An 18,450-nucleotide genomic window follows, 5' to 3' on the forward strand; every position below is an offset into this window, starting at 1 on the left:
TCGATTTTCTTTGCTTTCCTGCCCCGGTCTTCTTTTTTTTCTCCCTTTCTTTCCTCCTCCTTTTTTTCGGATCCGCCGAGCATTCCGAGTTCCGAGCCCGACGCGTCGTATATGTACAGGCGCGAAACTTTCGGTAATTTCTGACGGGATGGCTCGTTTAACTCCGGCTCGTTTTTGCGCTCCAAGTTGGATTACGTGCGCGCGAACGTCCATTGTGCGTACGCGAGGTTGGCGTTGAAAATTGGAGAAAAAGCGGAATCCCGCGCCGAAGTGCCGCGAGCAGCGAGCATAATGAAACACCGGGATGGCGGGGGGGAGAGGGGGCGGTTGGCGGGAGATGCGCACAGATTCGTGCAACGAAATTCATAATTTTTAATCCTTATTTCCGCCAGGGATTAAATGGACGTTTCTTGAAACTCTACGCGGCAAAAGAGAGAATGCGAAATTTTAACGCGTTAAATTCGTTACCCACTAGGCGCCTAGAAGAGCGTTGTTAAAAAAGCTTTTGCCGTCACTCCGATAACAAACGACTCTAATCAATATTTTAAATAGGGCGCGGCGTTAGAAATAGCAATTGAAAAATAGCATATCTAGATTTTTAGCCTCTTCTGTGAATTCCGTCGCGTTGAACATGTTATATTGTATAATGTATATATTATACACTATTAAATATTAAGGAATAAAATTTAAACCTTGAGTTAACCCTATAGAACACGCAGCTTCCAGTGCATCCTGAAAATACCATTGGTCTGACGGACCCATATAACTTTGACAGACTGTAACTCATCTGGTCCAGATTAATACTTTTGGACTTGTTTTTTTTTCTATTTTGAAGCTGGTTTCGAAAAGTTTTATTTTGCCAAGTTATGAAGTTAAAATTAAATGAGAAGATTTTTGAGCCACACACAACTGGCCATTTATTAATATAATATTCAAACACAGAGTGTGTTTATACAATATTCAAACATACTCTGTGTTTGAATATATTTGAATATTATATTAATAAATGGCCTTGGCTCGAATTAAACCATCTCCTTTGTTAATTATTACTGGCGAAGAAAATTACTTCAGGTTTAAAATTAAATATCGAAATTTGTTGTGATCGAATAAGCAAAGTTTTGTCTGGATCTGAGAGACCCCCAATGGTGTGTCTAAGGTTAAATAGGGTTTTGCTATTCTTAAGTACCATGTGTGTCGAAATTCATTATCTCAACACAAAACAGTATCATTTTAACTCCATTGGTTTAATTAAATTAACATTGTTTTAGTTAAATTAACGGCATATTGAGTTGATATGGCGACCTATATACGCACATAGAAAAATATTCTACAGCCAAGGAAAGCAATTGCTTATTTAATTTTATTTGTTTTAGGTGATAGTTTTTCTTCGACAAAGAATTGTTTCTTAATAATAGTTTTGAGATATACTTGGCACACACAAGTCTCAGAAAAGCTCGTCATTTTATGCTCAAAACAAGAATTTATTTTTCTTTCAAGATTATATCTATACTTAACAAGTGTATGTATACATATATGCTTCTCTTCCGTATAGACTCTAGTAAGTAAATCAAATTCTTTCTTGTTTGAAGTACTATATAAACTTGTTAAGATTCAGAATATGTCTTAACCCTATTCACTCCAATGTTTTTTCCGCCCTTTTATTCCTCCAACCATGCACTTTCGAGTCTCACGTGTTTTTCAAAATGTTAATAGCTTTAAAAAATTCTCCAAAAATTATTATAATATCTTTGTACCTTCGACTAAAAATCAATGTAAAAAAAATTTGGAAATCATTTATTTAAATATTTTTCTACAACAATTATATGTTGACAAACACGCGTTACGACTCGTTTTACTTGAAAAATTACAACTCACGAACAAATTGACGAAGCTTAATGAACCAAAACGCAAATTAAAGCTAAAAGTAGTGCAAATGAGAAAAAAAAATATGAGATAATTATTAATTAAATAGGAATACTTAATTTCGTCGCCGCAAATTTGGTACGTTTTAAATGGTACAGAAGGATTTTAAGGACTTAAAGAATGCTAGAAAAAGAATTTATGAATAAGACAAGGCGACGTTGAAGTGTGACAGATATTTTTTATGTAAAAAAATTAATTTTTCTTTTATAATCGTAGATCCTCCCCACCTCTTCCACCTGCCTCTGAGCCATAATAGACCTCTGTGGAATGTTAAATTTTTTTTAACGACAAAAATATTTTAAATATGCTTAAATTATACACGAAAATACATTTTTATCGAAAAAAAAAAAAAATGCTCATTTACCTTTCGCACAACACTGACGCAATCCTCCAACCATGCACTTTCGTGTCCCTCCGAGATTTTGATTGTTCGCCGTTTTTTACCTGAGGTTCCCAGCCACAATAACTTTTTTCCGGCGTGGAGGGGATTCTCCCACGATCGTTTGTTTTCCGGAACAAACGACTATTAGAAATTCGTGGGACACGAAAGGCATGGTTGTGGAGCGAATAGGGTTAAGTAAATGTGATGGACTTTATGGTAGATTTACGGATATATAAACTTTATATCAAATATACTTAAAACAAGTAATATTTACAGACAGGTAGCACGTGCTTTTCTGTGTGCGGAAATGACTCAAACTGAGTCCAGTTTAACGGTACAATTCAATCGAAAGTGAATGGCTGCTTTACTGTTTCGCAACTGTAATAAAAGCAGCTATTATTTCTAATAAGTAGATCCATTCGAAAAAAATCTTCGCGCGTCGGGACGCGCCAATCGCGTGATCGCGTGACCGAAATCGCGCTAATCGCCCGCGGGCCGCGCGGGCGGCCGGCGGCCAGTTCGCGTCGATCGTCACTGTTGTGCGGCTGTGTCGCGATATCGCTTCGCAATTTCGCGGTTTTTTGCTCATCTCGGGCAAATTTCGGCGCACGAACGGGAGTATACTGGATTCGGAAGTGCCGGATCTCGCGACGAGCGATCGTCTCGGCGTATCAATCGGCCCGTCCGACGGCGATTGACACGAATATGATTCTCGGTACTCGTATTAAGTCTCGTCTTAACCCTCGTAACCGACGTTAAGTCGCGTCGCGTTTCGCCGGCCGTCGTCGCGAGTACCATTCGCGAGTGCTATCTGTGAGTGGAATCGAAGAGGACCGCGAGGGGAAAATTGAGAAGGACCGTCATCGTCAGGAGCGTCGCGCGAGACGCGAGACGCGCCTTGAGAGATCGCCATGACGAATTGACGGGAACGGGAACGGGCGATCCCGTTTGTCCGCCATGTTTGCACAGTGCTTTCCCAGCTTTGCTCCGAACTCGCGATTGGGCGAATGAGCGAGCTATCTCAACGGATTTCGCGACGATTCGCGCTATTCGACAATCGACGGTAAGCTGCTCGTTCGCGTTCGTTTGTGCTCGGTATGGACCCGATTTAACCGCCCGCGATACGCGTGTGTCGCGTCGATGTCGCGCGTCCGACGGTCACCGACGGCACGCTACGTCGCGGAGAAGTCGTGTCGTTCTGAGAAGCGAGTCGCGCGAACCGAGTTCGCTGAAGATTCGGAGCCGACGGCATCGACCGATCAGTCTCTCTTCGCGCAATTCTTTCCGCAATTTCGTAAGTTATCGCGAATGCCGGTTACATAGTGAACAGATTTACGTATGGTCGACGCTGAATGTAGCGTGAGCTTTCTGCCGTCGGGAGACTCGGGAGTGTCGAAAAAGTGTTTTTTTTTTTTGTGTAGAAACAATTGGAACAGTCGGTTGAAGATAAGATTGTATACGGTGACAAGATTAGTCCTGTCTCAAGCACTTATAAAAAAAAAGTCGGAACGCGATCCGATCGGGAAGAAAGTGGTCGTCGAGTGTTCGCGAAACTTCACGAGTGTGTTTTGCGAGCGAGGAGCATCAGTGAGAAGTGCGTCACCAGCGTCACGAATTACGGAATAACAGCGTCGATAAGATCGAGGAGCGGTAACGAGCGAGAGGGAGACGATCGCTCTTCGGGAAGAACGTTCGGGAGAGGGTGAGTGGTGAGTCCTTGCGTTTGTGTCGCGCGCCCGATATTCTCAAAAGGCAATTCCGTCGTGAAACGCGAACTTGTCTGCTATATATAAGACGCGAATAAACAGATAACAGGCGAACAAGTAGATAAAAAAAAAAAATAGATAACTTTTTTTTAAACCCCGGAATCGTCGAGGGAGAGTGTTCGACGTGACAGGAATATATTTCTCGAGGCAAACAGTTTTCGGCCTGTATAAAAGTAAGACCAGCCACAAAACACGTACAATAATTACGGCGCGCGCGCGCGCGCGCGTTTGCGGCTTTTCTCATATTTTTACATTTTTACGCAGCCTGCAAAGTGTTAAAGGATATATACCGCGCGCTCGGCGTTTCTTCGACGTTAAAATAGATTTGCACGCGCGACGTCGGAGTGTCGCGTTTGCAATCCGACGTTTGAAACGTCTAAATGCCACGCGTAATACGTATTCGTATACGGAATAATTTTACATCCGCCGGTAAAACGTCATCCCGCGTTAACACGCGCCGCTGCAACACACGCTGCTCCGCGCGGAACGAATTCTCCGAAAGCGCGCGAAATCGCAATAATCATTTCTTTCAACATTTTGCACCCGGAAAATTTCTTTCGGTCCGAGAGGCCTCCCGCGCCCCGGTGTTTAAAAATATTAACGCGGCGATGTTACATCGAATAAGTTCTGAATCTAACAAATCTTGAATTGATATCTTCTCAACCCGTTTGTTTTAGTCCGGAAGGCCCCTCGCACATGTCCCCATACTTAAGAATTTAACGCATTGACGCTGTATTGAACAAATTCTGAATTTAACAAATCCTGTGACTTTTGATTTCTTTTCAACCTAGAAAATTTCTTTTAGTCCGGGAAACCTCCGTGTCCCCGCGTATTTAAGAATTCAACGCATTGATACTGTATTAAATAAATTCTGAATTTAATTAATCGTGATTTGATTTCTTTTCGACCCGCAAAAATTTCTTTTAGCCCCCGGAAAGCCCCCCGCACCCCCATATTTAAAAATATAATATTAACGCATCGATGTTGCATTGAATAAATTCTGAATTTAATACATCCCGAATTGAACCTTCCTCTTTGTATTGATTCCTAAATAAATGCATTGATATTGTATTAAACAAATACTGAATTTAATAAATCCCGAGAGAGAGAATTGGACTTTCCTCTTTATATTGATCCCTAAATAAACACGCATTGATATTGTATTAAATAAATACTGAATTTAGCAAATCCTAAATTGGACCTTCCTCTCTTTATATCGATCTCTAAAAAAATGCATTGATATTGAGTGTTAAACACATACACGCACACGCAAATTCTGAATTTAACAAATCTTGAATTAAACGTTCCTCTTTATATTGATCCCTAAATAAATCTGGAATTATTCGAGTCTTCTCGGTTGCTCCATCTAATTTCGAAACGCAACGAATGCAATTGTTTTCGAATTTTCTAAAGGGAAAATCGGTCGCGACGGGAGATATTAAAATCATCCCTTCTCGGATGATGATCGATTCGCGAAGTGGTCGCTAAAGCCGCTTACCTTGAAACCTTCGTCAACGGGGATGAAGAACGTGAAACGACCCTCGGCCTTGAAGATGGCTTCCTTCTTCTCGATGACGATCCGCTGTCGGAAAGTACTGGAGTTGGAAAAAAAAAAAGAAGGGTTAATTACGAAGGCGTGGTTGTACGAGACGCGCCGACGTTAATAAGACAAACGAGAAAAGTTCGTGCATTTATTTACGTTATTTAAATGCGCGCCGAGTTTTTGTATTTATATTTAAATCAGGGGGACTGCGTTTTAATTGATGAGCCGGCGCAATAATACTTTAGAATGGTCCATGGAATTGTTCGAGAGGATGTGGATAATCAATATGAGATATTTACGTCAGTGGCAACTGGCAACGTGTCTTTTACTGCTACCCGATTGAGTATTCGCGTTAATATCGAATTAAACGGCTTAACAAGACGCTTCGAGAACGCGATATACGCGTAGGGGCGGATTATCGCTCCCAGATTCGAGGGCGTGAAAAGGTTCCCTCCTCTCTTCTCTTTCCGGTCGCAATAAATGTCCTCGTTACTCTTTTATATCTGCCGATAGACACTCCCACTATCGAAAACGATCGCCGTGTAAATAGCTCGCGCCGGAGTCTTCCGAACCCTCGGCGCTGATTTACCGAAGAAAACAGTCTATACTTACCGTACGCGATGGTCGCCCAAATTGAGATTCTCGCTCTGGTTCAGAAATTGAAAGGCGTTCGGGTTGTAGATCGGCGATTCCGCCGAGTTGGATCGCACGGGCTCCAGGACCTCGTTTATGATATGCAGGACCTGAGAAGTCACGCAAAGATATCGTTTGTTTACGCAAGAACACGTTATCACAATTTCGCGTAATTTAATATTAGAATAGTTGATCTATAACCGTACATCGAAATCCAGGCAGAAATAATGATAGCTTAAAAACTCGTGTTAAAAGGAATGAACGGAGGAGGATTTCGAGAAGACTATTATATAAGACTGTATTCTCTCTCAGCAAAGATCTCCTCCGGAAATTACGTAATTGGCAGGTGTAGGGATGTTGAACTAAGCAACCCCGGGATTACGGTTTAGAGTCTCTAATTCTGACTTGCAAGGACCAAGTTAATCTCGCCAAGTCGAACGGGATCCATGAATCCGGCCGCCGCGCGGTGGCGAAGATGAAGTGAGACAAACCGACGTCAAGCTCACGGCGCGAGCTTGGCGGGAGCCGGGGAACACGAAGAGAGACATGAAGATAAACCTCCGAAATGGAGGAAGTGGAAGCGAATAAACGCGGGGCTAGAGAGAGCGCGAGAGGAAGAGAAAGAGAGAGACTGGGAGGTGCACGTAGCGAGTATTTATCCTGCGGCGACGAACGTCGGCTATATCGAGTCTGTCGGAAACAACTGACGCACGCTTTAATAGTAAACTCATGAAGGAGAGAAAAACATATATTTGTTCACGTGTCTTAGGTAAATACACTATAAAATTCTCTTTGGCAAGACGGGCTTCTCCTAAAAAAAAAACAAGAAAAAACATCTTGAAGTAACGTTTCTTCAATTTTACTAGACGCGGTAAATTCGGGGGTGCGTTAGAAACTTTTATAGAGGAGATCGTGTATGTTGCTTGTATCGCGTCTTTAAGTATAGAAACTGTATTGTACGAGATCTGCTGCCGAAGAGAAGCACCGCCAAAGAGAAGGGTGCGGTAGGGGATTTCCTTCACGCGCTTTTCTTTCCCTGCCTCTTTCCACCACGTACATGCTATTTCACGAGAGAGTAGAGTCACTGGAAAGTGATAAGATGTAGAAACTGTTACCCCTTTTGCGCATCCCCCGTTGGGATGCACTATCATTTACCATCCCGAAAAGGGAAAAAGTTGCACGACACTAAAACGTTGCCGCCGCTATTTATTCGCTCTCGCCCGCGATCGTCCCTGGCTCCCTTATCTCGTGAGGGATATCCCGTTCCTGTTGGCTGTTTGGCTTTCTCTCTGTCGGGAGAGAGAAAGGGAAACGGAGGAGGAACAAGGGCGTTGGGAAACATAAGCGTCGAAGTTGCAAACGTCCCCGGATAATTCGTCTGTAGAATATTAAGACGCAGTTTCCTCCGCGCTCCGTACTGATAGAAACGTCCCCTCGCCAAGATTTTATTTAATATCCATAAGTTTAATCTTTTCGCTGTTATGGTGTGTTCTGCTACAACACATCTTTAATAAATATAATTAAATTCAGGAGCGAGAGAGAGAGAGAGAGGAGATGGAAGAAACTAATTGAAACGCTGAGAAACTGTATTAATAAGCGACGTTGATAATAGAACTGAGTTAACATAGTAATTCCATCAGAAACTGTTTTCCCGACTGCTTCCGTAGCCACTGTTGAATTATCATGGCAACCGTTCAATATGTGCTATCACGGACAGATTATATTTTTGGAGTAATAGAGTGTCTTCCGAATAAAATTCTGAAAAGTGTCTAAAAATGTTTAAAGATTTAGAAACATGTAGATTTGATGCGTTTACGGAGTAGATAATTAAATATCCGCACGATCCATCGTGGCCGCGCCGACAGTTTTAATACGAAACATCCATCACGGTGTCTGTAAAGATGATGGGAAGGAGGGGTGGAGGGAGGGGGAGAGGAAAAGAAGAGCTGGTCGCGCGGTCGCACGGAAAGTTGGCGCCCATGAGCTCTCCGAGGGGGTGGGGGAGAGAAAGCACGGGCAACGTGGAAGATCGTACGATAAGAGGAGAAAAAGGAAGACGACGAAGGGGAGCGTGTCCCATTTATCCAGCGTAGTCGCAGAAAAAGACAGCGACGGGGACGGGGAACGGGGAACGAGGGGGGGGGCAGGTGGGGTGCGGCGCGGCGGTTGGCTAGAAATGAATCGTTTTACTCACCGGGAATGAGAGAGGAAAGCGAAGTTTGTGTGTTCCTTACGGGATAAGACGAGCCGAGCCAGGACGCCCATTTATATCTTGCTCGCGGTCGCGAGTCATCGGGGGGACCGGGGAAGGGGCAGGGGGAGAGATCGAACGTTTCGCCAGCGCAGGATGTGAATCCTGAATCTTTCGCCTGGTTACCTACTCCGCGTGTCCGATTTTTCGCGTAACAACTAAACGCCGCGCCGGGAAGACATTAGAAGTCGACAGAGTCACAGAGTACGTAAGCTCCTAAAACATTTGATTGAAAGCGATTCGCGGTCGCAACAGAAGACCGTATCGATCATATTAATTTCGCCCGAGCTTCTTTGTTGCGAGCTTCGTCCAATTTCGCGCGAGTGGAAAGTGCGGCGGCGACCGCCAGGTCGGCCTACCGCGGAGTATCGTAAATTTAACGATAATTAAACTTTACCGATAGTTGCGCCGAGCCATTCGCGACCTCTCCGAGCGCGGGCTCCTTCTTAATCAGCTCGGGTACCCATATCCGCGGTCGGGGATGGTATGGTACACGCGGGTACGAGTTATCATCTCGATACACAGCAGCCCGTGCTCGTTTATTTCTCCTGGGCGCCCTGCCGCGAGATAATCACGACCTGCGCGTGATTAACGATGAATTATCGCACGCAACTACCTTTACGATAAACTCGCGTGGATGTCCTCGAAACGAGGGGGAGGGGGTTAAAATCGATTCCACTGAAAAATTATTGCCGCGATTCACTAGATCGCTATCGATGCGTTATCATATTAGTTATCTTAATTGTCTTCCTATATCATTACGATCTTTTATATCTATGCGCGATTATCTTTAAAAGTGGAAACGTTTTTCCGGATCGTTACAGTTAACATCTGGCGCTTGTTACATTTTCTTTTTTTTTCGGAAAAGCCCTTTAATGAAGCACTTAACATTTTGCGTAAATTTATAAAATAACGGACCACGTCTCCAGTTAAAATCTCTCTGCTTTTCAATTAGTGCGAGAAGGGAACGTGGGAAGAACGACAGGAACAGTAGGAGCGTAGGAGCCGTTTAGTTTGCAGTTGACGTACGTTAATAATTTTATACGCGCGGCGAGTCGCGGCTATTAAGTAATCAAATGCATTCTTTCCGCATGAATATTCAAGCCAAGAAGAGAGAGCGCGAGGGTAATTCCATGCACAAAGCGGGGAATTCCGAATTATGTAGCTCCGCGCGACGGCGAGTATAGAAATCACGCTAATTTTCATCCGCCGCTCCCCGGTTTCTTAAGAGAAACTGCCGTGCTCTCTCCTCCATCGTTCAATTATCATCAAAATTTATGGAAAAGAAATGTATAGCGGGAGAGAGGGCGGGGGGAATCGCGACTGCCTTTCGACTTGCAAATGTTATTCTTAATGGAAATTAGTACGGACGGCTTGATGTGCACTTATATATCGCAACGGGCACAGATCTATGAATCGAAATGGAATATTATTAATCTTTAAAACATGAGATCAGATCCCCCCCCCCCTTCTATCGAAGTCTAGTCGAGATTCGTTAATGTACGTCGAGTCAATGGATGATCGAGAAATTGCGAACGGAAATTGGATTATCTCCTTTAAGGTCACTCCGAGATTCATTGAATCGAGCAGGGCAGAAGGGAAACTCAGGAAGAGAAAAGCGGGCTGAACGTACGGGTTGGTTCTCTACGTACGAAGTGGTGCGATTTTTGTGTTATATCCCTCATCCTTTCAGCAACTTTTATTTTCTCGCCACCTCTCTCCGCGTTCCCTTCACTCCTTTACTTTCCACGATGAATGACCCTTTCTTCCACCCTTTTTTTCCATGTCTTCGCAGTACTTTGCTTTCTTGTTTTCCGTCGGCCGCCTCTACCTCAAATGCATTTTTAACAAGATACTGATCTCACTTTTATTTTTAACTCACGGATGGATACAAATGGTTGTGCTTGCTTCCCAAATTTACTTCGCTTTAATAAAATTTATATTTACGGAAAAATTAGTCTATAAGATTACATGCTAATTTTCCCATCAATATTTTAAGAGATATATATTGAAATATGTCATTAGACTCGTGAAAATGTCAACAAATTAATAAACGGCGATACGAGTCAGGCGCGCAAGTAAAGAAATTAATAGTTATAGAAGTAACGAATTACAATGTGTGTATTTTTCACAGTTTTTTAAAATAATTAAATCGCGTCGATTTAATTCCGGGGAAGGAAGGGTATTAATGTTCCAACAATAGCTGTGTTTCAAGTCCGCGACAAATAATCGGCGCGCAGTTTATTAAGTTGGAATATATGTATATGTATATGTATATTATATACATTGTAAAATTCGTTACTTCCGTAACTATTAATTTCTTTACTTGCGCACCACGTACCGCGCCTGACTCGATAATTCATCATTTCTCCATTCGTTATTCCAGACAAATAATTATCTCGCTTTAAATCCCGCCATATAGCAGAACCCTCTCGCCTAAAAACCTGCTTTATTCAAGTTTTATCGCGTTTAAGGTTATTTTAATATGTGTTTTTACGCTCTCGCTATTGGTCGGTTTACGAGCATTTCTCCTCTCGACAGCAACGTGAACTTCCCGAGCGGCTAGCATCTTTATTTCCCGCAAAGTCCGATACGAAACACGCGGGCCCCACCCCGTCCCGCCATCCCGCGAAAAACTTCATCCCTTTCTCGCAACTATTCTGCCAAGCGTCCGCCTCTCGCGGTGGCTGATTTTCAATTCTCCTCTTCGCGGACAAACTGCTTGCACCACTGGCTTTACTGATGCACTCGAGTACTCCCGGCGTCTCCCCCTCTCTCTCTCTCTCTCTCTCTCTCTCCCTATCCGTCTCTCTTTCTTTCTTACGGCAACTCTTCCCGTCATTCCACCCCGGTATTTTTCCCCTCCATTAACCGTAACTCTTTAGGCGATCCTGCCGGCGTCGGTGTAGTTATTCGGACTGGAATTTCTTCAGATTGTTAGAAAACAGGAGGAACGAGGAGCTCGCTCGAGGGGGTAGCTGCGTTCCAGAGACGTATAATGAGATCAAAACCCACATCGCCTTTTGAGATTAAAAACATCGCTTCTCTCTCGTTCTCTTTCTTTCGCTTTTCCGCCCTTCGCGCAACTGCGGGTGCACCCCTTTTTCTCTTGCAGCATGACAAACTTCGCTAAAATTCGACGTTCGCCATATTGCGATCTGCAAATTTCCTATTTTATTAGACTGCGAACGCGGATTGTAGAATAAGTCTGCGAATAAGACGGGGCGAAACAATTTTTGTAGTTCCCTATAGGAGAGAGGATTCGGTAACGAGATTCGTGCAGAGAGACTGCGGGCTTTCTGTTACTCGCGCGAATCTGAATAGAACACCATTTGATCGACAGGAAGTAATATATATTGTATCTTCCGGGGACAGGCCGAGGGGACGACAACAAATCTTCGAATATATTCCCAAATTGGATCGGAACCTCTCGAATTCCTCTCGTTCTTACGAGCAGGCTGACGTAATAAAACCGGCCATAACTCCGGGGATGAGGATGACTCTCCTCCTTCTCACGTTCTCCCCTTTTATCTCGACTTCCTGCGCGTCCGTCAGGAAATCGACGCTCCGGGAGAGGATTTCTTAAGACGTCGTAAAATCCATATCTTCGGAAAAATAAGACTAAAAAAAGGCACGCCAGCCGGAACCTCTCGCGAATATCTCGCTATGAATCGAAATTAGATCTTTCGAATCCCGAGACATACCGTGATAGATAACGACTAATTGAGAAGTCGAGCGTCTTAAAAATGGATCGTCCGCGTAGTCGAACGGGATTAAAGATTGCGAGCCACGTTTTCGCCAATGAAACATTAATCCGATGCATAAGGTATAAGGTGGAATTAACTCTAAGTTATTTACGGCGGACTTAAAATGCGTATCAGCCCGGACTATATTTCTAATCCGGTGTATCGTAAATACGGCGTCCATAATCATAAAATGCCGGAACGGACAGGAACGGGAGAGCCATTCGCTGAATAGCAACGCGATCGGCGAATCGACGCGCGTTTGCAACGTATCGACGGGACGGGGAACGTTTGCGCGGAACTCGCGAGGAGAATATAACACCGTGACGGCAGTGCCGAATTGGTCGAGTTCAAATTTGACGAGGCGCATGACGTTATGACGAGATATCTCGCGTAATTCCGCGCGACGCGAATCGATAAAAAAAAAAGCACATCACGATAAGGGATAAGATTTTCGACGGAATATTTCTCTGTAAAACTCGAAACGAGACTCCCCCTGCTCCGATCTGAGACACGACGGATAATGGAGAGAATACGTATGTGTCTATCGGGTATATACGCATTCTTCAGTTGATAGACATGCAACGCGCTCGTGGGAGCGAGCGCCAACTGAAAACGGATCGCTGACCCGTTCTATTGTTGAGACATTTCCTATTGTAGTCACATACGCGGGAAAGGAGTTTGCAACACTTTTATGTCTCCGCGGGTCTGCGGGATAAAAATGTACATAATTTTTCTATAAAATTAAATATTGATACAAGTCACAACTTTGCAAGAACTTAACATAATAATAACTATAAAAAATAAGATATAATATAACAGGCTATTTAATTTTTTTCTTTACAAAATTGTACGTAATTAGCAGATTTTTGAAAAAAATATAATAAAATTGCAAAATTAACTGCTTATTAATAATAGCAGTTTCGAAAATAAAATGTTATTAAATTATTAAGAATATTTTTTTACGAAAAATTATTTTTTATAACAGATTTATATAACTTTCTTCCATCCCCCCGTCCTCTCAATCTTCTCTCTTTTTATGATTTGAAATCTTACTCATTGCAGTTTCGATGCTGTAACCATCGTATACTGGCGGCTATCGATTGTGTTTATTTCACTTTCGTCTAGCTCAACCTATCAATCATGCATTATTGAATCATCGCGCAATTAATAATTACGGATGGTTAATGTAAGTTATTGCAGCGTATCGTCGCCATCCGGTGACTAATTGGCGCACTCGCAATTATTAATGATAATGTTACAATCAATCATTATCACTAATTCTCACGGAATGTATAACACGGAAATTATAGTTTTTACATCAAATTCGCGGCGCACAATAATTTAGCTCCTCGTCACAGTTATCCTTGTCATGATATTTGCATGTAATAAATACATTAACAAAGTATAATTTTAGCTGAATTAAATCTAAATTAAATCTGATGGCATATATTATAATTATCTGTCTCGAAATTGAACTAAATATATATTATAATATGTTTTCGCAGTTCTCTCTTATTTTCTGAATAATAATAATAAATTGCAGAAGCGTTCTTCTTTTAATTTAACGCATGCACGATTTTTTTTACGACGATAAAGAAAGAACGGTAGTTTCTATCTTAGTTTGAACTCATATCTATTAAAAAGTAGGGAGGAAAGACGCGATTTATAGACCGATATTTTCATACGCTGGTAACGAGCAGGAAGTAGCCGAGGCAATGGAACTTGCGGGTTAAGTGGATGAGAAAAGTTTCCCTAATATTATACCGGGAGGCAAGGGAGAGATTGATCTGCAGGCGAGCTCGTCGAAGGGATTAGTCGTAGCCCGGCTAGTCCCGTGCGATTTTCATCAGGTGATGGTACTTTAACTATAGATTAAAGGATTCGTCTGGCAACCTGAAATGAGATCCTATACCTTGCCTGCGAGACCGAAAACCCAAATCAGCCAGGAGGTAACGCTGAAAAGAGAGACTACGCCATTGACAACGAATTTACGGGTATTTGAAAAAGATTCCGGCCTGAGAGAGAGAGACAGAGAGAGAGAGAGAGTCCCCGTGAATCTTCGACAAATCCACCTCGGCTGTATTTGCGCAAAACACTACACGGTACACCGCGTCGCGTCGCATTGCGTCGGTTAGCTTTTCAAGGAACGGATTTACGCGAGATTCCCAAAGAAATCTGTAAATCGTGTAACACGTCAATTTCAAATTTCTAAATTTATTCCGAAGGGAAATTATATTTTCTCGAGTAAACTCGCATTTTAATCGCCGCAGTTCTCGCTCATTGTTCAACTGATGAGAGACAGCGGCACTGGTTCGTCCAGAATTCTCAAATAACTTACAGTTCGGCGCGCTGATTATTATAAATCGGACGTTAACACACCAGGTTTAATTTGCAGGGAGTCGTGAAAGCGTCGGACGTTCCATCGATATAACCGGAGCTGATGACTCTCGCGAGAGAATGCGAATGCCAGGAAGCGCCGTTCGACATTATCGAGGCCCGCGATATCCATCAGCCTAATGGTCTCGCGGCTAAGGTGAGCGTGTAAAGCTCATTAAAAGCTCGTTAGAAAGCCGCCATCCGCACGGTTGAAGTGGCTGTTGGGAAATCGGTCAGAAAAGTGGCGGTCGGACGCGAGGGGAATAAAAAAACGATTGTGAGATAAACTCGCGATTTATCGAGTCCGTCGCGAAACAAGCATCTGTTTATACTTCTTGTGCAACAAGCATTCGACAGTTTCATACAAACCCAATTTCACTTATTTATATATTTTTTGTTTATTCTAACGCGTGCGCACAGAATTTCTTCTGGATACCATTAAAAAATAATAAACTAGCATTTAAGACTCATTAACATTTTACAAGTAAATAAAGTATAACCGCGTGAGACAATGTATCGAAGTACTTACTTGAGTCATAGTGTCGCCGTTGACTTTTAATTTCGACTGGAAGTTGCTCTGCTCCAAGAGGATCATTGCGTTGTTAATGTACACGTTCACGCTGTATTTGCCCGGTCTCCTGGTGATCCATAGGGGTGGGTTGCCTTCCAACTCGGAGGATATCGAATCCCTCAGCTCCTCGATCGTCAAAGGCCGGTTTGCTGAATTCGACGAAGACGATATCTCGTTAGTATTTTATACTCCACAGAAATACTTTAGATGTTTAAAACGTTCCTTTTTTTCGTTACTACTGCGCAGATGAATGCGCTTCGAAGAAGCTACTTGAGTTCAGACTACCGCAAAGATCGCGATTTAGTTCTTCGAGACTGCAAAGTTTTTAGCTCCTGAAGATTTTTATTCTCGGTAAAAAGAGACAAAGCGGGAAATGGTATAGAGTACTATAGAGGAAGGAAGAGAGAGGAAGAGAGAGAAGGACACGCGAAGAAAAACGCTGAAAACGTAAATGGCGAGTGGGATGGAAAAGCTGGAGATAGAGCAACTTCAAAAAGTCCACGGCGAAGCTACAATGCTCGTCGCTTTATTATCCCGTTACCGGGGAACGTCCTCGTAATCTTGAGGTTTTTTTCCTCTCATACGGATAGTAGCGAGCGGGGGGGACAGAGACACATCCCCGCTATTGTTATTTGATGTCACGTGAAAGTCACAGTTATAATAAAAGCTTAATCGAATTTTTAACTGAAGTAGAATGTTTTCTTTTAGATTCTTACATTTTTAATTCTCTCATTTTTCTTACTTTTCATATTTTTTTGCAATGCATTTTATAAATTTTTTAGTTGGTAAGAATCCAGAAAGCAATTTTCCTTGGATATGTTTTGTGTAGATCTTAATCTTTCGCAGAGAAACTACGATAGAGAAAAAGCTAGAAAGACGAAAGATATTACATGTTTTTATTTTTAAATCTCATAAAGGTTTCAAAAAACATAATCTGAAATATTAAACATCTGTAGATACAGTTTTATTTGCATCTTATTGATGTGACAATTAAATAAATCATCCCGTTCTAAATTTTCGCGTTTTTCTGAACAAAAAATCAAAATTGCGCTTCAGTGCACGAACGAACGGAAATTATTCTGCCCTATCTTGCTCTAATCTTAGCATGAGAATGTGCACGCCTCCCTCGAGTGCGACCTATCGAATATCGCGGCAACGGGCATTGTAGTTTCCAAGAACAGCCCTGCTCACGACACAGGGCGACCGTTCCTCGCAGGCTCGGAAAGTCCAATCTCCGCGAGGAAGAAAGCAGGCTGCATGGGCGGGTAGTACCGCGCCAACAATGACGCTCATTACGAACGCGCTATAGGAATTGAGTCCGCCCGTTTCGTAAACCACCGGCCGTTTTACCCGCGAAACTTTCCAGAACAAGAAAGCGGCTGACGTTGTAAAACCTCGTTCTCCCGACAGCGTCAACGACGATTCAGGTGTGGCGCGTCCTTTAACGACGAAAAATAATCTCCGTCGTCCGCGAGTCTCCCCTTTACGGAATTGCGCGACAAAGTGACGTTTCGTTCGCGACTTGGAAATGTCTTTCGCGCTAATGTCTGACGAACATTCCGCTGCCGAATCGAGAAACTGTCCGCGGCTATAGGTACTTGGACACTTTTTAATTCCTTTGGAACCTCCCGCATCTTCTCGCGCCCTCTTTTATCTTCTCCAATTTTTAACGACCGCGCGAACAGTTGTCGTTCGCGCGCAGACGGAAAAGTACTCTCTTAATTCGCACACGCGAGGAACTCAGTCGATTCGCGCGTAGAGCGCAATAAAAATTCTGCGCAGTATGGTAATCGTAAAGTTTATGATCTCCCGCGATATACTATATCGCTAGAACCAGACGATTGTGACAAGTCGGGAGAAGTCGCTCATCACGTTGCCGTGAAGTAACATTTGATAGCTGCGATTCGATGCGTAAAAGTCAAAGCCAGTTATTGGCTATTATAGTATATGTGTTTCGCTCTTCACGATATACAGCAATGCAGTTACGCGATACACAAGCTGATCCGTCAATCAGATCTCGATCAGATCGGAAACGGAATATTTTTCTCAGAGAAACAAAGAGAGAGATATATATATATATATATCCCGATAATAAACTATATATACTTATATTGAAAACGAATAAATTATATATAACGATTCTCCTCTGGAAGAGTCACAGCAGCACCTTATTAAGATAAATTTCTTTCGATACGCTACTTTTTCAAGCGATTTCTGGCTTATCCTGTTCATACATGTCGGAGATATTCCCCGCCCTAGAACGGCGTATCGTGCCACGCCATATTACACGTTTTATATCTCCGTGACGCGGACGCCTCGTCAATCACCGCCGAATGCATTGGTTGCATGCTTGATCATTCTTCCGTTAGGTGAGAAGCTTCGGAAGGGGATACACGAATCGCATATATGTACATATACAAAGCGTTGTAGCTTCGATATATTATGAAACACCACGCGTGTGAATGTAAACTCGTTCTGTCCTCTGCAGTTAAGTATTTCAAATGTTCAAATTTTTTAAAGAGAAAATTAATTTCAGAAAAGTCAGCAACTTATGGAAAGACACTATATACGAAAGATGATTGTTTTTATTTTATTATTACAGGCTTTTTATTCTCTGTTAACTTAGGGGTTTATCATAAACATTTTGTATTTATTGCTATCTCGAATAATTTAGTGTGCAACGATAATCGCTAAACTCATCTGTTGGAATTATGTGCGGAATCTCATACGAAAGCAGAATTTTTGCGAATCGCCGATAACCCACTGTAAGTCGGCATAGAAATGCGAGGCACGTACGGAAACTGGTTAGGAGCAGTGATCGTATTATCGCGGATCGAACGAATAGAGCTTTATTCGCGCCGACTGGATTTTTATAGCGCGTCTCCCGGCGCATTTTTTTTGTTGCGCCCGGAGAGTGCTTTATGCGGCCGTGATCGAGTCGCGGGAGGGCGTATATGTATGCCTTTCAGAGGGCAATATCTCTCTGGCTTTGGGTTCGGGACTCGCGAGCATTTTGTCCCAGCAGCCGAGCTTTTCCGTTCTTTCAACGAGGGGGACGCGGTGAGGAAGGGAGGGGGGCTGCCCGAATGATTAAGCTGCCGATCGATTCGCATTTATTTTCTGCCCTCCCCCGCCCCGCGGACCCCGCCGCGCCGCTCGCGAAGGCGGCGGGCGATGCGGGGCACCAGGTGCTACGGCCGACCGCAAAACGAGAACAACTCGCGCAAAGCTGCTTGCGCATCGATTTATATCCCCCAAC

The 18,450-nt window shown here is 43.0% G+C and overlaps 1 protein-coding gene across 2 annotated transcripts in view; it reads right to left on the bottom strand.

The window, feature by feature from the left end:
• Window positions 1-18,450, bottom strand: part of Fas1 (fasciclin 1 Fas1 domain-containing) — a 234,673-nt gene that overhangs the window by 50,176 nt on the left and 166,047 nt on the right. For both annotated transcript variants that reach the window (XM_077409539.1, XM_077409534.1), the window contains exons 3-5: window positions 15,150-15,340; window positions 6,227-6,357; window positions 5,570-5,666 (exon numbers count right to left, since the gene is read on the bottom strand). In XM_077409539.1, the coding sequence (XP_077265665.1) occupies window positions 5,570-5,666; window positions 6,227-6,357; window positions 15,150-15,340 (419 nt within the window). The remainder of the gene's footprint in view (window positions 1-5,569; window positions 5,667-6,226; window positions 6,358-15,149; window positions 15,341-18,450) is intronic.

The sequence above is a fragment of the Temnothorax americanus genome, unplaced genomic scaffold (genome assembly GCF_048541705.1).
Source record: "Temnothorax americanus isolate GAGA-0224 unplaced genomic scaffold, ASM4854170v1 Scaffold10, whole genome shotgun sequence".
In the NCBI taxonomy this organism is placed as follows: Eukaryota; Metazoa; Arthropoda; class Insecta; order Hymenoptera; family Formicidae; genus Temnothorax; species Temnothorax americanus.